This window comes from Emydura macquarii, unplaced genomic scaffold (assembly GCF_026122565.2).
Source record: "Emydura macquarii macquarii isolate MOO-44397 ecotype Brisbane River unplaced genomic scaffold, CSIRO-AGI_Emac_v2 contig_2369, whole genome shotgun sequence".
In the NCBI taxonomy this organism is placed as follows: Eukaryota; Metazoa; Chordata; order Testudines; family Chelidae; genus Emydura; species Emydura macquarii.
Genome location: NW_027132506.1, coordinates 1639467 through 1660777, shown reverse-complemented (window position 1 = coordinate 1660777; position 21311 = coordinate 1639467). Strand labels below are relative to the sequence as shown.

The 21311-nt window shown below is 52.1% G+C and overlaps 1 protein-coding gene across 1 annotated transcript in view; it reads right to left on the bottom strand.

Moving 5' to 3' along the window:
* Window positions 1–21311, bottom strand: part of CACNA2D2 (calcium voltage-gated channel auxiliary subunit alpha2delta 2) — a 467666-nt gene that overhangs the window by 75911 nt on the left and 370444 nt on the right. Inside the window, exons 7-8 of the mRNA XM_067561187.1 lie at window positions 7773–7904; window positions 7344–7401 (exon numbers count right to left, since the gene is read on the bottom strand). Coding sequence (XP_067417288.1) covers window positions 7344–7401; window positions 7773–7904 — 190 coding nt within the window. The remainder of the gene's footprint in view (window positions 1–7343; window positions 7402–7772; window positions 7905–21311) is intronic.

Here is a 21311-nt window from a genome sequence, read left to right as displayed (position 1 = left end):
GACCAGGAGCAGAGGGTGACAAAGGATCTGTCAGCTGTACCAGGCCATGGGCGTGGAATGCCTCTGAAATGAGCACTAAAACCTTGGATCGAGACAGTTTTATGGGCAGTCAGTGGAGAGACTGTAAAATGGGGCTGGAGAGCCCCGTGCCCATGGGGACGGGGGCAGCAGCATTCCAGGTGTGGCGCAAACCGGAACGCATGCAAGGAAGCAGGTGAAATAAACGACGCTAGACTTGGGGGAGTTTCCCGGCTGTGCAGGGGAGCGTGGGCATCACTGTGAAGGGGTCTATTTGCCTGGGCCTTTCAAGCTGGACCATTTCTCCAGCTACAGCCCTATGCTCTGGTTCTCTAACCCACGCTCCAGGCTGCTGAGCGGGCCGGCATAAGGAGGCTGAACTAAGATGCTGCTGCTAATGGCTAGTGGCAGGGCATTTATCTCTGGGCGCTGCACTTAGATTAATACTCAGGGGCCCTGCAGGGAAAGGGTTTATTTAATAAGGCCATTTATCAAGGGAGGGAGAAAGGAAAAGCTGCTCGCTGACTGTGCTGCCGGACCGTCCCGATGGCTCTTTGCAGGAATTGTGTGCTGGGCCCTGGCCTGGAGAAGGAAAGGGGAAGCTAAGGAGCTTGGCAGGCCAGACTTTCAGACCATCACATGACTCTGCTTGAAGCATATTGTTATTTGTCTTACAGTAGGACCTTCAGATCATGCCCCAATGTGCCAGGCGCTGTACACTCTAAACAGACTGAAGGGCTTCCACTCTGAATAGACCAGACAGCCAAAGGGGACCCAAAGGCACAGAGAGGGGACGGGACGTGGCCACGGTCACCTGTGAACTTAGGTCTCCTGACTCCTCACCGGTGCCCTGCGCACTGGGCCATACTGCCTCTTGCAATGTGGGACTAACTCTTGGGATTAACTCCAGGGCCTGTCCTGCCACATCCCCTGCTCCTGTCCCAGGAGGGCTCTTCCTGTGCACATCTGCCCTGCCGTGCAGAGCCAGCTCTGCAGGGGTGAGGGAGAACTCAGACTGCAGCCCAGCTGCACCTTAACCCAGAGCTGAGGTGGCCGCCTGTTCTGAAGGGAGAAAGTGCCTCATTTCTCTGCCCCCTTTGCCCTACGCTTCCCCCTTACAATTTCCCATTGCTGCCTGCCCAGCCCCAGCACTGGGGGAGGTGCTCTCATACGCAAGGCACTCATGTTTTGGCTGTACGCAGCTGCTCTGAGCAGGGCCTGGCAGGGCTGTGGTTTTACTGCTGACGGCTACTGGGAGCCCCACAGCTGGGCAGTGTTAGGGGAAAAGGGCTAGCGTAAGACATAAGACAAAGGTCACTGAGGGTACGTCTAGACTGCAAAGAAAGCCCATGGCACCAAGTCGCAGAGCCTGGGTCAGCTGAATTGGGCTTGTGGCCTCTCGGGCTAAGTACAGCAGCATAGATGTCTGGGCTCTGAAACCCGGGGGAGCGTCTCAGAGCCCCAGGGCTACAATCCTGTCAGCCCGAGCCCAAGTCAACTGAGCCAGGCCCCGGCACGCCGTGCTGCGGGTCTCTTATTGCAGTGTAGACGTACCCTCGGGGTCTGCCTTCACTGCAGAGTTAGCCCAGGTTCTTAGCCAGGCATAGCCCCATATACTTTCCCCGCATCCACACACAAACCCTCTCAGGAAAGCGTGGGGGTGTTCTGAAACCAGGCTGCCTCAGGGGGTGGGTCAGAGCCGAGGTGCTGCTTCCACTCAGACTGGTAACCCCTCCATTCTGCAGTGAGGATGCAGGCTAAACCATGCGCCGATAGTCCACTGGTGCCTTTCCACAATTCCCCCCATGCGCCCAGGACAGCCCCGTGCTCCCCCCATTCACTGGGAGAGAATCGCAGAGCAGCACAGAGACCCATGGGACGTGCCCCCAGAAGTCCTAGTGACATGCATGGGGCAGAGCAGCACCAGTTGGGGGGAGGAGGGGGAAATAACTCAGGTCTGGTTTGCAGGGTGGCTGCTCACACCTGGGCTAGGCTAACCCAACCCAGGGGCCGATCACCAGGGCTAGCTCTGCAGTGCAGACATCCCTCAGACTGTGGAACCTGCCCAGCTGTGGCTGGAGGGGGATTTGCTCTCCACGTGTAGCAGCCTCCACTGCGCTCCACGTTCAGGGTCCAGCCTCCGTGTTCGTCCGTCTAGAACCGCCCAGGTGGGGCATATCGGTCTCCTAGCCGCTCCCTGGAGGGCTCACAGCCCACTCTCTCTACAACAGTAGGACTTCGGTTAGCGTTAGGAACTGAGCGCCATTCCGAGGAGCAGGCCTGGGAGGCCAGCCCCATCGCCGCATAGCACGTCAGCCCGTTTAGCTCGAAGAATGCACTTAAAATCCCATTGACTTAAGCCTGTGCCGAAGTGCTTTGCTGCTGCTGAGGAGAGAGGCCTCATGGTGGGGCTACCAGAACCATTGTGCTGGAGCTGACGAGGATTGTTCTCCACAAGAAAGCTCTGGGAGGGAGAGCACACACTCCTTCCCTAATAGCCCCGCACAGCCGCGGCAAGCGAGGAAAGTTAATAATTAATGCGGCGCAATCAAAGACAATTAACCAGAATGGTGGGGCCATTAATTTCCTGTCAAAGGGAGAACCTGACTGGTGCTGGGGTGCACGCTCCCACCACTCTGTCCTATTTGTCAGGCTGGTGACAGGGCAAGGTTGGGCTGGTACACTCCTCTTGAAATCCCACACACGCCTGTGCACTTAGAGGAAAGCATACAAACCCGTGGCCCTGCAGCCAGGAGCTGCGGCGGGCCTGACCCCACTGATTTCAATGGGAAGTAGGCACATGCTTTGGGCCCGGCCCTGCATGCCCTCAGTGTGCAAAGCTCCTGCTGACTCCAACCTCTCCCTGGGGCATTTGCCAGATCAGGCCCTGGTAACACAAAGCTGCCCTGCAGCGATCTTGTTTCTGCCATAAGCTGCTGCTAGATGCTAAAGATCAGGGACTCAATAAAAACATTGGATTTATGGCTTTTTACAACAAACTGTAACTCAATAACCCTTCATTTGTCCTACGACTGTGGAGGGGTTAACTGCCCACTTCTCCTTGAATGGTCTCTTGCAACTCCTTATCCTTAACTATCTGTTCCACCTTGTATTCACCTGTGATGCTCCAAGTATTTTTCCCCGATCCGAAGAACTCTGTGTAAGCTTGAACGCTTGTCTTTCTCAAAGAGAAACTGGTCCAATAAAAGACATTACCACGCCTACCCTGTCTCTCAGATACAGCAGGTAAGTACTAAGATAAGCAAGTATCCTGGTGATAAAACATTTATCTCACACTATCATGAAATATTTCTCTCTCAGCAGATTCTTAGGGGTATAAATTGTCCAGAGTTCCACTGAATTCAATAGAGCTATGACAATTTATGCCACTGAAGACTGGTCACCATGGAGTTCATGATGGTGTGGTGAAATAGTTTTATCACCACGCTATGCAGAGGAGCTCCATCACCTCAGCTGGATAGACAGAGAGATGATAGAAACACTCTGCTCAGCTCATTCACCCCAATGAGGTGTGAACTTGCATAGCCTACTGGACCATTTAAATACTAAGGTCATAAGTGAGGAAAGCCTCACTACTCAGGAAAGCATATCAGCACATATTTAACTTTAAGTACATGCTTAAGGGCTTTCTTGAATCAGAACCTAATATTATTAAGCACAGGTGATTTTTCCCCCTTTAAAATACCCATGGAAATTCAATGGAAAAACAACAGCAAAGCAATGTTTCATTTAAAAATCTGGGTCTGCCCTGCAGTCTAATCCTTCTGCCTGTTCAGAGCGCCACTGACTCCAGGAGAATGCCAGGGGGATGAATGGATCTGACTGCAGGAGCCGGGCTGTAGACCCAGAAACATCAGACAATGGAAAAGTTACAGTTCTCAGACTGTTCACATGCTCACATTGCCCCTAGTGGGGTAGATCCTCATCTGCGGGAGTGCACTGCTTTACACCAGCGGAGGATCTGGCTTGGGCTATCTATTTAAGTGCTTAGTTATTAGTTTAGCATGTTATAGCCCTAAATGCCTCTAAATGATTAAAGAAACTGCAGGGGGGAGAGGAAAGCTAATGTCACTTAAAGAAAAATTCAGGCCTGGGTTCTCAAAGGGATTTAGGCACGTAACTCCTAACTTTAGGCTCCTAAATTTCCTTAAGGATTTGAGCCTTAGTGCTTTCACTGCCTAATGTAGGTGCTTTTAACTCCATCACCTTCGCGTGCATCACTGTGCACATGAACACACTTATGCCCGCGTCTCTCCTGAGCAACTCTTATCCGTTCTGCAGCCAGCCCTGTAGGGATGCGGCTTTATCTGTCTCCAGAAAAGCAGGGACCTGGAGTTTAAAGGACAGACTTTAAACAAGCTGCTACTGTTTATGCAAATGCTGGCTATTAAACATAAAAATCTTCCCTGCCTCTGATATTTTTTCTCTTTGTTACCCTTCCAGGGCTTCTTTCTGCTCAGGGGGTCCTCCTGCTGTGTCCTTCCAGGAGGTAAATACCTGTTTGGACAGCAAGGGGCTAAAGACCATGGGTAAGAAATTATAACAGTTGCCAGGCAAACAAAAAACCCACCCAAAAACGCTGTCACCTAAGCAGAAGCAACCTCAGTGCTGGAAGAAGACTGTTTACCTAAAGATCAAAGCAGAATGTAAGGATGCAAAAGCACCCTTATATTTTCTATTACCCCCTGCATCACAGGAAACCACCTGAATAGTTAAAGAGCCAAATAAATAGGAAATCCCACGCACCCTGCATCTATGATGGAATAATAAGCCCTAAAGAGCTAGCTTCTCTACCTGGACTGATCGTAACTGATTCAATCATGCTTAACTTGATGTGTGGCTAAATTGATGCTTGCAGCTCTCACCTAAACACAGTCTGTCCCTGTGCCTCGTATTTCTCTCACTGTCCTTCTGGTTCCAGCTTTCAAGCATTGTTTGTTTTTCTTTTTGAACAGGATCCTACGTGAGTGCTGCCTGTGAATGAGTCCCATGCTTATCATCTCCAGTGGGGGAGAAAAGAAGGCAGATGATCAGCCCGGTTTGTCTGTATCTAAGGATCTATCTACCTAACCCTCTGTCTTTTCCGGAGGCGTGAAGGGAAGGGAGGGGGGAAAGAAGGAGCCGAAAGCTGCAGCTCGGATGCCCCTGCCTGTGTTATTGTATCCATTTTCCAATGCCAACGATGTGTGAAATGAAAATTGGACAGAGCTGGCTGCTCCTAGACCTGGAGTTTCATCCTACCTAGCTGCTTCCCCATGAGGGAGGAAGGGAGAGGGGGGAAGAGAAGATGCAGGCAAGAGGGGAGAGAGAAAGAGAAGGAAGGAGATGCCTGAGCAGCCGTTCACCTGGCCTAGGTAAACCCATCTCCATTTTAATAGCTGCTTGTTGTAGCAGTGCTGGGAGTGGGAGGGGCTTGTTGTGCTCATTTACATACAATTGCCAAGAATGCTCTGCCAATGCATGGCAGCGCTGGCAATTTACAGTAGCTGAAAGGCTGGGGCTGTTGCCCATCAGTGCTCCTGGTTCTTGTCAATGCTCTGTGTGACCAGGTCAGTTTTGATATCACAGCCCTATGTGTCTCTGAGCTGTTGGAGACCTTGATACAGGGCGTAGCCCCAAGAAAACAAACGGCTGGCTACAACAGTGCCTAGTTCTCTGTGCCTGAGAACTTGCTGGGCTGTATGGAAGGTGGGTCCCCAGAAGTAGCTACTTTCTTAGAGGCAGAGTAGTCTAGTAGATAGAAAAGAGGTTTGGGAGATCTCAGTTCTATTCCCAGCTCTGCTGTGGGACCTTGGGCAAGTCACATGATCATCCCCTATTTGTGCCTCGGTTTCCCCATTTGTAAAATGAGCTAATGACACTGACCTTCTTTGTAAAGTGCTTTGAGATCTACTGATAAGAGCTGTGATTATTATTTCCCAACAACATTTGGCTTTTCTTTTTTATCAAAACACTTAGGACTTTTCCCCAGAATTTCCATGTTTTTTACATGATTTTTGACATGTATTTTTGACAGATTTTTTTTTAATCTTTTGATTTATTGGCTTGCGAAGTTTTGTTTCTTTGTTTCCTTCGCTACCAATTCCGACTGGCTGGCTTAGTCACATGGTGGGACTGTTACATTCTAAACAGAAAATTCTTGTTTTCAAACATTTTCAGTTTCATTTGTGAAAACGGGGAAAAAATCTGCAAAAAATTTCAAGAAGAAAAATTCTGAAAAATATCAGAAGGAAAATGCTTTCGATTTTGCAATGTTTATTTTTGTTTTTCGACCAGCTCTGCTATGCAAACAGCCAATCAAAAAGATCACTTTACCAAGCAAACTTTCAGCAGGTGACATGCCAGACTCCATGAAGTCCACTAGGGCCTTCACCTTTGCTAACTGATTTTACGTGGAAGGTGCCCAGATACCACGATGATGGGCAGCGGCATAACGCCGTAAGATAGATACCAAGCCAGCCCATCTTTTTTCAAGGTAGCTGTTTGTAGTGACATTCTCCCACTGGCAAGAGGACACAGCCTCTGAAGAAAGACTCAGCTACCCAGAGCGGATGGGATCGGAGGCGTTCCCCCCATTAAAATAGTTCTACACGCAGTGCACAATTAGCTTGCGGAACTCATTGCCACAAAACTTCATTGAGGCTTAGAGCTTAATAGAAACCCACAGCGAATTGGACATGGGCCTGGATAACGGTAAAATCTGCATTGACACCAGTGGGTGTGGCCTTAATCCAGCATGGAGCTGGCTCCATGGAAACCAGGCCTCTTCCTGTACTCCAGAATCAAAGGGTGCGTTTTAACCATTTCAGTGTGGGCAATGACCCAGGCACTTCCACTGCTGTCCCACATCCCTAGGGAAGGGCTAATGTCTCTGGAGAGGGAAGCAACCCTCCCCTACCAGGCACAGGTCTGTACCTGCAGCTGCCCCCCAGGCAGGAGCAGCACCCCAGAGAAGACTGGACCCCCCACCTACCTGCCCTGTACATCTCCGTTCCCGCTCTGTGGTGTGCCAACATTGGATCTCAGCCGGTTACATACAGGCCCCAGCTGCACAGTTCCCATTAACATCCTGGCTCCCACCAAGGCTTTGTGCCCGTTTGGCCCGTGGTACAGACCGGGGCCGGTTCGCACAGGGGCTGAACTTCCCCAGCACGTGTGGTGCTCAGATCTGGGGCGCTGGTTTCTATGGTAGGCCTTCCTGACGCTCCGAATCAGAGTGTGCCCGCCTCCCATCCCTGTATGTCATTCACATGCAGCCCCCTCCTCCGCCCACCTCCTGTGGGACCATCCCCCTCCCCTCTCACCAAGGCCTTCTGCGAACGTCGTACAGGTCGATCTTGTTGGGCGCTCTCCATGGGGTGGCTGCAATGAAAGCAGAGGAGATGTGAGGCTGCGGAAGGGGAGGGGACGTCAGCAGGAGCGTGGCCGGTATGGGGGCACGTCCTCGGCCATGGCTAACACTGCCAGAGGAGGGGCTGGATGCTCACAAGGAGCTGGGTGTCGGCATCACAGTGCGTAACTCACAGGCACTGCTGTGAATCTCAAAGCCTGAACTCGGCCCCTTTGCTCCCCCCGCCCGGCCTGGCACTAAGGGGCGCTGTGCAGCTGCCCTCCAGTCCTACTCCGGGCATGTCCTGCCTCCCAGCAGGGGTGTGTGAGGCTGCTGCGGTTACTCAGGGCCACGCCACCATGCTTCCCCTCCCCCAGGAAGCCACGATGCAGGCGCGACAGACCTGGGTAGTAGCGGGTCACGCCCGTGGCGCTGCCAAAGACCTGCCACAGCAGGGACGGGTCTGCCTTGCGGTTCTCGATGAACACGTCCTCCAGGGCTTCGGTCCAGTTCAGCTCGTTGAGGATCACGGTGGCTGGAAGGGAGAGAACACGGACGGGCTGAGCAGGGGTGTACGAGACCTAGGGAGAGGACCTCGTTCATTCCACAGACTCGGCCCACAAGGGGCTGGCCAGGAAGCACATGGGCCACTGGGCCATGTCCTCCACTGGTGCAGGTCGGCGTAGATCTAGACTGCGCCACCCAGCAGCCACAGCTCTGCCGCGAATCTCAGCGGTGTGCCACCACGTGGCTTTTGCTGGCCCCGCAGCTTGTCCTGGCGCTCACTCAGCAGCCCCTGGGCCTCGCCCGATACAGGGCAGGTGTGGTGTGGAGACCCCCCACTCCTGCAGCAGGGCACAGGAGGCAGAGTGGAGGCAAAGAGGACGCTGGGGTCTCAGTGGGGCAGGAGGGTAGGGGGCTCAGGGAATGACAGCTACAAGGCGGGGGCCCCGAGAGCAGAGCGCCAACAAAGGGTGCGTTGGGAGCGGGAGGCACCTGACTCCATGAGGGGCTGGGAGCTGCCCCCAAAGGCCAGACCCGGGAACGAGGAAGCCAGCACCAGGCAGAGGCCAGCCCTGGTTTGTCACGGATCATCGTGGAGCTACCCAGCTCTGTCTGGGCTGCGGAGCAGCAGATCAGCCACGGCAGGAACCCAGTGAGACTCCACCCACAAATCCTCCATGGTTCCTCAGTGCCATGGGTTTTGCCCCTGCATCAGGGTCCTGCTCTGCACGGTGCTGCCGCCCCTTGGCTCCGTGCACCCTCCCGGTCTGCCCCCCCCACTGTGTTGTGCCGGCCCCTGGACCCGGGTTCCGCCTCCTTCCTCCTCCTCGTCTCTGTTACCCACTCACAACCACCAGCGCCTGCCCGCTCCTGCCCTGGTGCCCCTAGGCCCAGCCCGTGAAGTGTAAGCAGACAGCTGCTCTGAGGTGAGCTGGCTTGGGTCAGGGCAGGGTCTGGCCCCATAAACCTAACCCAAACGAAGACAGTTCAACAAACAAACCCAGAGCCTTCTTTCTGCTGACGCCCAATCCTGCAATGGAAGGTCCGGTCCTGCCCCAGCTGCCCACCAAGAGCAGCCATTGCCCCACGAGCGACCCCACTGCAGCTTGGGACTGTCGGCTTGAGCTGCCACCCAGCCTGTCACTGCCGAATCGACCTGCCCTCCTGCCGTGAGCTGGGGGCCTTCTCCTGTGTCTGCATGACTCCGGGTTGGCTTGCTCTCTGCCTGGTCCTCAGCAGAAGAGAGGGGTCTGCTACCGCAGCTGTGGAGGTCCCTAGTTCAAAGGCCAGGGTGGGACAAGACGGGGGTCATCACACCGCTAAGCTCCATGGCTGGGGGGGACTGTGAACCATCATCTTTCGGCTTGGCTGCATCGCTAGTGAAATCCCACTAGTGAAAGAAAGGTTTCTTTCTTGATCAGCAGCTGGCAGGGACTCCGGATGTCTCCTCTACACCCTATTGCACAGATCCAGACAATCCCCCCCAGGCAGGTGTCAGGTTCCCAGTCGGACTGTCTCGTGGGCAAGGAGCCCGCCCAGAGTGACAGTTTCACTCCGGAGCTGCAGGAGGCACGTTCCAGCCTGCGGAACGCGCTTGCCGCCAGGTACCCGCGGCAGATGGGAAATAAATTGGGTCTGTCCCTGATGGGGCCGTGTTCGAGTCCCTCCTCCATCAGCCAGTGCCCAAGAGACAACAGCTGAGAGGAGGGGCCCTTCGGGAGCTTGTCCCACTCTGCATGCACGCCAACCCTTGTGCCTGATGCAAAAGCAATTAAGATGCCGGCAAAGAGAGATTTAAAATTGTTCCGCTATTAAGGCAGGCGATGAGCTTGGAGCAGTCTGACTCGGTGATTAATCAAACGGGGCCGGGACTGGTGAAGTGCATGGGACAGGCACACAGTTAGTCGCTCTTTAAAAGGGGTTGTTTCTTCAAGAAGCCTCGAAGGATGGGTTTGGCACTTGAGTGGAGAGCCAGGGGGCAGGGGAGATGCTGGGATGCTGCAGGCGGGGTGATGGAGAGCGGGGGGAATGGGGTAGCTCCTGCAGTGGTGCAAGGGTGAGCTGGGCCACAGGGCACGGGGGGTGATGGATGAGGAGGTCTGAGTCCCATAGATCACTTTCAGGCTGATGAGTCTCCCAAACAAACTCTGCCCTACTCCCGCTGAGGGTCTTGGCTCTCTGGAAGCGGGAAGGCATGGAGCTCCCCGGCTTTTTTCTTTCATTCAGGAGAAACCCTGGAACTCTGCACCTGCCGGGCGAGTGCCCTCCTGATCCAGCCGCTCTCCTGGCCCTGCCTCTCTGTGTCACCCCACATGGACATTTCAGAGCCTGGGGAGACCCTGCTCCTGATGCAAAGATCACATAGAGATTGGAAGGGACCCGACCCTCTCCTGCTCTCTGGGCTTGAAACATACTCAGAAGAGATTTCACAGGGTTCACAACCCTGCCAGACCCAGCCACAGAACAAAGCATCTCTCTCCATACCCCAGTGCCCGAGGGGATGTATCTGGAGCAGAGGAGACTGGCAACCCCTGAGACTGGTAGACAAGCTGAATGCCCCCGCAAGCCACCCCGTCTGTCTGGGGTTTGAAGTACACCCTGGTGAAGGAGCTGGGAACACTGAATGGTGGTATCCATCCATGGGCAGGAGGCAGGTGAGAAGAGGCAGGGAACAGATAGGAAACAAATCCCTTCTCTTCCATCCAAAGGGCACATGAGCATTTCCTCTCCAACGGTGCCTTGGCCCCACCGTGATATGGCAGGTGCGGCACAAAAGCTTAGGCAAAACAGATCAACGGCCAGAACCATGTCTGCAAAGAGAGAGGCATCTCAGATCTCAGGCTACAGCACTAACTGCTCCCACGTGCACCTGTGGAGAATTTGGCACTGGGGGACCTGATCCCCAGAGCAGGGGTGTCCGAGGGGTCCAGCAGGCTCTGAAGAAGCCCAGGCTTGCTGGGAACTCAGCCCCAGGAGCTCACGGCTTTGCAGGGGCAGTTTAAAAGCCAGAATTCAAGGAAGGGATTTGTGGATTTGAATGCCACTCCTGAAAGCACAGCCATGTCTTGCCTAAAATGAAATAGAGGAAAAGACAAACCGGGCATCCCCCTAGCCCTGCTGCTTCCCACTGCCCAACGGGGGCACCAGCCTTCACCGTGGAATGGCCAACGCTGATCGCAGGCGCTCAGAATGTGAAGTGTTTCACGGCCAGAAACCCCGACTAGCTAGCACACTACTCCGAGCAGGTTCATGCCCTGGGGGGCTGCAGCCAGAGCCCATCTCAGGCTGGGTGAGGCGAGAAAACTGGGCAATCCAGTCCCATCAGGGCTCTGGGGAGTTGCAATCAGGGCCAGTTTTGCATCCGATCTCTCTGTTGCTCCCCTTTGCTGGCACCTCCTGCCGCGCTGTTTGCACATCCCAGTGGGGGTGACTGGGCCACTGTCTAGTGAGGACAGGACACAACTGGAGAGCACTGAGCCAGCCGGCAAGGCCACTGCCTCAGAGCTGCTCTTGGTCTCCCCCAGGACCCGCTCTCTGGCCGTCACACTGGTTTTGGTTGCTTGCATTCTCAGTGACCTTGTGTGAAGGAGATTAATCTTCCTTAAGCAGCCGTTCTTGTACCTGAACATAAAGGTCCCAGGCTGCTCTCAGGAGACAGCTACCCAGAGAAAAGAGACACCCCACCTCCACTCAGGGATGGCACCCCGAGCCAGGGGGCTCAGAAATTCAGGTCCAGTTCTTCTCTGCACCCAGAGTCCATGCCATGCAGGCCAGAAATCCAGATCCAGGCTCTCTCATGAGTCCAATATTCTGTAACAGCCAACTCTTCTCCATTGCAGAGCAGGACACCCACCGACTCCCTAGCATGGGTGGTGGATATAGATTGTCTCATTATCCTTCCTTCCTATCTACCTAGCTCTGTCCAAGTTACTCTGCCTTGCCCCTTACTGAGCAGTCACCATCTGCTAGCTACACTCCTCCTGCAGATCCTGCAGGCAAACCCGACCCCAAATGGTCCATCTAGTCTGGTAACCTGCCTCTGCTACTACCTGCGGCCAAGGTCGGGTGGCCCGCCTGGTGTCTGTTGCTTGGAGGCTGGATTTGGGTTCCAGGCTCAGTTTTACTCTGGAAATTCTGCCTATTCCTCCCTAACGCCTCCTTGGCAATTCCTCCCCATCCTTAATGGGATGATGCCCTTCGAACCCCCTACAGACAGACAGACAGACAGCTATCGGAGCTCTGCTGTCAGTTGTCACTAAGCTGTACGGCAGCATCTGTGACTACTGAGGCAGTGTTATCCAGGGGGACCACTTAGCTCTGCCCCTGACCTGCTGGGTGTCCCTCTGCCCTTTGCCTGTCCTGTCTATTTAGGCTGTTAGGCCCAGATTGTCAAAGGTATTTGGGCTCCTAAGAAGCTACCTCTGAAGACCTGGGCCTGAGCTCCTCGGAGGGCAGGGTAAGGGAGGCCTGCACCAAACTCCCTCACATCCCAGTCTTGCTTCAGCCACGGGCAAAGATGCCGGGAAGCCTGGGTGTGCAAGGGACAGCCCCACCCTGGAACACCTTTGGGTGACCAGGCTGCAGCAGGGCACGTTGAAAGATGTATGCGATGGGTGCTAGTGCCAGGCGATGGAATGTACCAACATTTCTCTTGCCAGCTGTGGAGTTTCACAGAACTGAAGACTGGAACTTCTCTTCCTTTTCCTTGTTTATTTTTTAAAATGTCTTCTCCTTATCCATCGTATTTTCTTGTAAAAAACCCCCAAAACCTCACAACAATCCTAACAGACTCTAGTGGAAAAACCTACGTGAGCAGAACATTAAGGTGACACAGCTAAGCACTGAGAAACCAGGAAAAGCCAAAGGTTAGGTCACACATGTAACCTTAACTCCACCCGCTCGTAGGCATAAATGACGACACAGTCTCTTCCTACAGGATCACATATCAATAACACCACGCAGATACACTTGGGTAGCAGCTTCTTGTGCTACTTCATCATCCTTCTTACTCTTCTCTCAATGGCTCAAGGCACATCCGAGCTAGCTTGCCAGGCCAGGCACCAGATGAATCATGCTGCAAAGAGCAGGGGGTGCAATAAGCGGGAACAGAGGAAACAAGGACTGTCCACTGCCCACACGATCCACTCCCAACTTTGGGCCTACGTTTATCCAGTTAAGGGTCACCTAATGAGCCCCTGCTGGGGCCATGAAGAAAAACACGTCCCCATTCATTTTATTATTAGTTACTATTATGCGAATTGCCCCTGAGCTATGGGAGGGATCTTATCAGATGGTCTGAGGTCAGGGTGCAATGGGACAGCGGCGCACAGAATGGGTTAATAGACTGTAATATAAGACCCCTTTCTCTCTGATCTCTACAATGCTTTTTATGGAGGCAACTGTGACACAATCAGAGTTGCTTGATGTGAAGCTCTTGAAAAATTTGCTCTGACCTGTCAGGTCTTAAGGACCCTTAACTCCAACTGGAGTCAACAGAAGCTCAGCACCTCTGAAAATCAAGGTTTAGCTTCTGTCAGATCGGCAGCTAATATTAGTAGTGGTGCCTCAGTTTTCCCCATCTGTAAAATGGGGACAATAGTAGAGGGAAATGAAGATAAAACCAGGAGTGCCTGTGAGGTGCTCAGACACTAAGGGATGGACACCATAAACAAGCCTATCAATCAATCAATCAATCAATTAAATAAAATATATAAAAGCCTTTCATTTTTAAGTAACTACTGGCATACTTCCTCCATCTGAGAAATAAACCTTTCCATAATAGGCAATTAATTCCAGTTAATTCAGGCACATGGCAAAACCCATAGACACAAGGCCTCATTTGCTCCCTCTCACACACGCCTTCTCAAAAACAGAGCTGTACTCACAAAAACCACACATCTTCCAAACCGCGCCAGCGTTGTGGTGCAAAAGCACAAGTGCTGCAAATGGCACAGGCCTGCTGGTGGGCCAGATCTCCTGCCCAAGGAACTGACAGCCAGATACGAGGGGAACAGGGCTCCAGAGATAAGCACTGATTCAGCCAAGTCCAAGAACTGAGTCATAAGAGGAAAATCAGCCTCTCACCTTGGTCCATTAGACTAAGCAGGTGCCCAAGGTTCCATACAGTGCTCTATGTCCCCCTTTGTCTCCAAAGGCCTTTTCTGGTCCTCTCCTCCTGGTAGCCAATCAATGGCGCAGCACACACTCTGCGACTCACATTAGCAGGGGTGAGGAATGTGCTTTATGGATAGATCTCCTTCAGCGTACACAATAGAGAGCAAAGAGGAGAAAACAAAAATTCATCTCTCTGGAGTCTCCTGCGGTCTCTGTCCTGACGCCCCGCCAGGGTGGGCGGTGTGCCTTCCAAACCTTTTCTGAATGGCACAGTGGCAAAGTCAAAACCAGCATCTTCTTTCATTAATGAAAATAAACACGTCTCGCTGCGCACTGCAGAGGTGGGGACTGGAGTAGCCGGGAGCTCCCCGCATAGCCAGCGCTCCTGGCCCCTCCCCACAGCACCTCGTGCTGGGAGAGGCTGGAACTAAAGCCGCCGGGAGCATCCTTTGCTAATATACTCTTATTCCATAGAAAGAAATCGGTGCAGCAGAATGTTAGAGTTATACCCTTACGCACTCAGTAGTCAACGAATGCCCAGCTCAGGGTTGCATGCCCAGCCTTTCCTCTACCCCCTTGCGCATGTACCAAACAGTCTTCACTGACGTGAACACGCATTATTTGTCAAATCATATCCTATATCAGACAGTTTTTTCTACGTCTTAGATACACACATGCTGCATGGGGTAAGGAACTTTTATTAACGTCATTGACCTGAGAATATTTATATTGATTTAGGGCCACATCCCGCGTTGGCCCTTAGTCTGCTATATATGGCCTGTTCTCTTCTCTCTAAGGGCCGGATCTGAATAGATTTACTGTACCATGCCCTATACATTGAAGAGGATGTTTTTCCTTCTGCGGACAGAAAATCCAACCAGTAATTTATGATGTCAGTATCTCAGATGCTGTTTCTCAGCGAGATGCACATACTGAGTTGTGGTATCAGTATATTTCGCATGATTTCTTGTTTCACTGTTTTTTTCTATGGGGAAAAAGGGAGGGGGGGAATGGCAGATTTCACTGGACACTGTTACATTTCATAACCTCCTCATTTAATTGTGGGCATCGATCAACCCAGCTTTATATGGTACCAAAGATAGATCAATACACACAATACCTCAAGAAAGAAACAAGAAATCTCCATTCGCTCTTAGCTTCTTGTTGTTGTTATATTATTATTAATAAACCTCTGTAATGTGGTTGGGACTGCATTGTGTTAAACACTGCACAAGGTATAGCGATAGTGCATTGAGTATACACAGCAATGAGCAGGACCAAAAGATGCCACAGGTGGGTATCTTCGCTTGTAGGAAAAATGGCATGATGTATTGTTGTGCTGAAACGTGCTAGTGGTTGCTGTGAGGTGGGTCTTGGATCCAAAGATAATCAACAGAAGGAGAAAGCAATCCCCTTTCTGTAGTCAAAACAGCTGAAGACAATAGAGGTGACTAGCAAAAGCACTATGCTGGATAGCAGATCAGAGCTAAACCAGGTGGATACTCTGAAGACCTGGGTTCTAGTCCTGGCTATGTCATGGATCTGCTGGGTGACTTTGAGCAAGTCAACTCACTTTCTTATGCCTCAGTTCCCCCATCTGTAATGATTCCAACCTCTCTTTGTAAAGCGCAGTGAGATCTACTGCTGATGAGAGCTTGGGATCATGATTATTACTGGTAGATTAACAGGGGTTACTCTGGTTGCAAGAGATCTTGGGCAGAGTTTACATTTTAACACCTGGTTACTCACTGTTAGACTACTTTGCACTAACTAAATTTATGCTAATACCGTCCTGATTAGGTGGCCATCATTACCATTTGCTGGCATTTGGCTAAATAAGGTTCCTGGGGCATGTACTTGTAACACAGATATCCCAACAGAGTTTGTCAGCATGAGCAGTAGGTACCATGCTATTTTACATTTGTATGATGGTTTTTATTCCTGCAAAGTGATGTATGCAGGGCACTGTGGAAATGCAGCTGACTCTGGGGAGGAGAGCAACAGCCAACTAACACACAGGATTGCTGCACAACATGGCAGGAGGGAATTTTATACAACGTCTCCTGAGCAAATCTTTGCTCTCACAGCCTGGACTATGGGCTCTTCATCACCCACTCACATAACCAAGAGGTATTTACCGTATGAAGTCTGCTCTGAACAACACACACAATATACCGCTCAGGGCCTTGCGGATAAAGTCTGATATTTAACCCACGCCTCTGCACACCTTCTCTCTTGCTTTCTTCTTAAACTAACTTGTCTTCCGATAGAAATGGCTGTTCCCAAGCCCTCCCCCATTTTGACTCCTTACTGATCTCTCCTGGACTTCTGTGTTGCCTACCCATGGTTGATGGAAGGCATCAGAGGCAGGAAAGAGAGTCTGTCTACAAATAAAAACCCGTGGTGCTGAGTGTAAGAGCCCAGGTCTGAAACCCAGCAAGCGGGGAAGGTCTAAGCTGCTGTTTTCAGCCCTTCAGCCTGCATGAACCTGAGTCAAGTGATCTGGGCGCTGAGACTCAGTGCCATGGATTTTTCTTTGCACTGTAGACACACCCAGGCCTGGTCTACATGACAGGGTGAGTTCGACGTAAGTGGCCTGGTGTCAATCTAGCTGTGGAAGTGTTTTCACTTACACGTGGTTCCTGCCTACGTAAGTGCCTCTCTGCGCTGATTTACTAACAGCCCCTCCCCGCGCGGCGTAGAGTCATGGGTGATGTAATTAGGCTGACCCAGTGTCAGCACAGACGCTGCGTTGCTAACGTCGACTGTTACTGGATTTCAGAAGCTGTTCCACAATGCCCCACGCTGACATTATGATCGATCCGAGTGCCGACACGAGGAAACAAGCGATCGTTTTGTAGTGCAGACATGGCCCGGGAGGGATGGAAGTCTGTTTTCTCTGCAGTGCTTTCAACCTCTCCGGGTCTTTTTGACCCTGATGGGGGCAATGGGACTGGCCTGACCTCTTGGAGGAGTGGTACGGGGCTTTGCTAAATAAGAGCTTTGAAGGGCAGAGTGTTATTTAGGCCACTCAGCAGTGGAGAAGGGATGTTGGCATTGCCAGGTTGGCTCAGACCTACGGTTGACCCAGCGCACGTTCTGTCTCTGACGGTGGCCAGCACCCAATGGTTCAGAGGGAGGTGTCAGAGACCTGCACTAGCAGATGTGGGATAAACTGCCCCCCACATAGGACTCATCCTGGTCTCTAATGGTTAGAGATTGGCTTAAATCTTGAAGCCTGAGATTTCATCTCCCTTCCATCATTTTTGCTCTCATTAGCTATGATAGCTCTGGATAGCCTTGATCTCCTCCTATAAGTGTCCAATCCACTTCTTGGGCCATGGTGACCTCCTGTGGCAATGAGTTCCACAGTCTAGTTACATTTTGCATGAAAGAGTATTTCCTTTTATCGGGCTTGAATTTGCCTCAGGAACTTCAGACCTCCTGAGTCCCAGCGCAGTGCACAGCTCCCTTGGCTGGTTGGGGGCATTCTTTGGTGGGGAAAGCAGTAGCTGTCCCTATTTTTCACTGATGCATTTGGAAAGCAGCTTTGGTGTGTCTGCAGTAATTCAGGGGACTAAGCAGCTGTGTATGTAGCCTCGATGGCCCCACAGGAGGTACAATGGAACCTTAGCTATACAGTTATGTGCTTAGCAAGACAACGCCATAGAAAATGACCATGCATGCATAAGTCCTGATTTTCAGAGAGTGAACCCAAAACTGAGTTTCTTCAGAATATTTTAAAGCACTTCCAAGAAAGGGCTATTTCTCTCTCATATTTCAACTTCCCGCCCACTGCTGATTCTGCAGTAGAGAAGTTCAAAAAGAGAATGCAAAGGGGTGTTTTTGGTTTTGAAGTGGTGAATGTGTGTATTTTTTTCCTTCTTTCTTTTCCCTCTCAAAAATGGATGAACAGATTTTGCACAAACTTTAAACCAACTAAGATCGCTTTTGGGCCACAACCATGGTTGGCAAATTTCAGCCTGAAGGGAGATGATTTCAGAACATTGACAGTCACCAAAAACAGAGGCTGAGAACAGAAACTGTCCTGTAGCCTTAACACCCACGAGTCATTCCAAGTCCTTTCAGCATAATACAAATAGTCCCTGAGTGACTTCATAACCAAAGCTTCATGAAGGTGGAGCTGGAGAGAGACTCAGAGGTGTCCTTTGGAAAATCTTCTTTCACGTCAAGTGCCAAATACTTTTGCTAAAGACTAAGGCAAGTTACCAAGCCAGGCTGATGGACGTAGGATGCCTCCATTCCTATCCTGATCCTGATCACCAGGTTCGGTGCGTCATCCATGTGCCGAGCTTCGCATCTGAAGGCTGCTGGCCTCTCAACAGTGACGTGGCTTGTATCTGTGCCTTGCAACGTGCTCATTTCCCCACCCTTCTTTGCTTGAATGGCTCCTTCGCACCTTAGAGGGAGATTGGGCCCAGCTGCTTTGGGTTGTGTGTAAATGAACAGCACCTGAGTCTCAACCTTCACTAGCGAGCTGCTCCGTTAAATCCCCCTGCCAGACTTAGGAAGGTGGGTGAGCAGAGGGCCTGATCCTGCCAACCGAGTGGATTTCCCCATGTGAAGGGCTCAGAGACACCCCTTTCTCTCTGTTGTCTCACTCCTGGGATTCTCCGCTGGAGCCTCTTCTCTCTTATTAGTGGGATCAAGTCAAGGGACCAAGTCCATCCAGGACTTCTTCCCCACTCAGACATGCTTCAAATCCTCCCACTTCTCTCTCTGCTTCCCCAGCACTGCTCCTGGTGATTCCCTCCCCTCCCAGTACAAGAGGCCGGATTGGGCCCCTCCAGGTGCCCTTCCCACCTCAGACAGGCAGGACCAGGCCACGCCCCTCTAGCAAGCGATCAAGGATTTAATTAAAAGTGACACAGTAAATAAAAAACATGTAAAATGTAATTTGTGTGTGTAGTGACGGGTGACTGCGGCGGGTGTTTCATTCCATGTATTAATTAGCGTGCCCGTCGGCGATAGTGCCCCTCCGGTGCCTCTGTGCCAAACTCCCCCGGCACGAGGCAGGGCCAGGACGCTGGCAAGCCAAGGGGAACCGCTTGTGCCTCTCCATCATTCCCTGCACCCCGACCACCAGACACACCTCTGACGTCCCTGGGGAAAGCTGCCACGGCGTCCCGCCACCCTAAACGCCAGGGGCTCATCCAGCTGGGACTCACGGCTCCCCCATCAGCGGAAGAGGGAGGGAGAGGCCGCTGCCCCAGCAGAAGACAGTTTCATGCTGCGGCAGCCTCCTCCTCATTCTTCCTTGAAACTGGCGACTGCCACGTGGACTGCACGGGGCTGGCTAGATACAGACAAGGTCCCCCTCCGCTGACACGGTCAGCTGGCACCCAGGATCACAGGCCCCTTTCACTGGGTCAGTCTCTGGGAGGTAACTAACAATACCCCCTTTTTACAGAGGGGAAATGAGAGGCAAGGACTCTCCATGGAGCAGCCCTGGGTCCCAAGACGGAAAAGCCATTTCTCGCTGCACCAGCTCTGGGTGGGGAGAGAGTGGCGGCGTTATCCTAGAGGGGGGAGCATGGCTCTCCTGGCTCTCCAAGAAGGGACCGAGCCACAGCTGCTCTGGGGGTAAAGCCTGGACAATGTGGCAAGTGGGCATGGAGTGGAGTCGGGAAGGAAGCCGTCAGACGGTATGTCATAAGCAAAATCTGCCTGTGTGTTCCACTGTGTTTGGTCTTCAGATCCTAACCCCCTCCCCTGGTGCCCTCTGACAGGCAATCAGACCCAGCCAGCACTCCTCGTGCACTCATCCCACGACAGGACCTCTGGATTCTGCTGGAAGAGGCAGGACACCCGGAGGAGTTCTCCGCTTGGCTCCAGCCCGCCCCTCTCCCTGCACCATGGCTCCCCATGCAGCAGGGCCCTGAGGGTCCCTGCACACATGGACCCAGAGCTGTGCCCATCTAGATCAACACAGTGAGAAATGCGGCACGGTTTGCACAGGCGGGGGGAGTCTTTAAAAAATGCTGGAGTTGCTGCTGGGCTGCTTTTCAAAAACACTGAGCATCTGCAGCTCCCAGGTCCTCCAAAAAGACAGGACTGCTGAAAATCAGGCTGTTAGGAGCCTGAGCTTCATAGATTTCCAGTGGAAGCTAGGCTCCTAAGTCACTTAGGCCCAGGTTTTCTTAGGTGCCTAGAAATGGAGGTAGGTGTCGAGTATCTGTGTGACTCCAGCTACAGAATCAGCCAACGGTTACATTTGGGAGCCCTAAACACGATTGCCTGGGGCAGTGACTGCATCTGGCTGCCCACCTCACTGTAGCTGGGTAGCCCAGTGCGGAGAGCCACACTCCTCTGGTGAGATACAGTTCAGTCGCTTACCTGGGACATGCAGCCCCGGCTTTTCTTTTTCTGAATTTACATAAAATAAACAGTTGGAAGAATCTTCTCCTGGCTCTTTCCTCTGATCCCTTTCCTGGGAAATGACTGTCCATGATGGAAAAACTCCAGGCAACGGGGCTCATAAATAGGATTTGGAAAAAAAGAAAAATGAAATTTACAACTAATGGGCCGGCACTGATCGTTTCTAATGACGCAGTTTCCTGGTGCAGCTACTGCTCCTTCCCTCTCAATGTCCCGATGGAGGCACTGGCCAGGAGTCTGCAGGTTCAGCCCTGAAGGCTTATTTTGACCCTGCCCCACCCTTTTAACTCTTTGGTTGCTGGAGCGACTGTTCTGAGTTTGTGAGCAGCATGACTGGGCAGATAAGGAGTGCTCAGGAAATCTTTCTCCACATTGAAAGTAAACTTGCTTCTTGTTGCTCTTTGGTCTAGTCTATCCGAAGCTCAATTTACCGTCCCGGTGGAATCTGTGCATGTTGACTCAGGGTAATGTATTTGTGTGTCACCATTTTGGAACTCATTCGTGCCTTCCAATATTCCTCACGGGTCTACGGTGTCCATCGCAAAATCAGTCTGGCAGCTAGAGCTTCACGGAAGAGACGTCGCAGTGACGCCCTCCCCGTGCTGTGGATCTACGCAGAAGGGTCTGTCTGCTGCTCCCCTCTCAGTCCTCCCAGGAGCAGCAGGGACATGGCACTGGGAAGTTTTGAAGCTTTGTTGTCATGCACCTCAGAGGCCTGGGCACTGTCTGCAAAGCCCAGAGTGAGTTCTGGAGCTGAATTTCCCCCAGGCTGGGGCCATTTACTGCAAGCTGGGAACCACCTCTGGTCCCAGGCAGTTATTTCTCATGCCATACATAATAATATTTACACACAACCTGATTTCTAAGCAAACAGAAAGTAATGGAGAGTCCAAGGGCAGCTTACCCAAGACAGATCTGCCTAGGG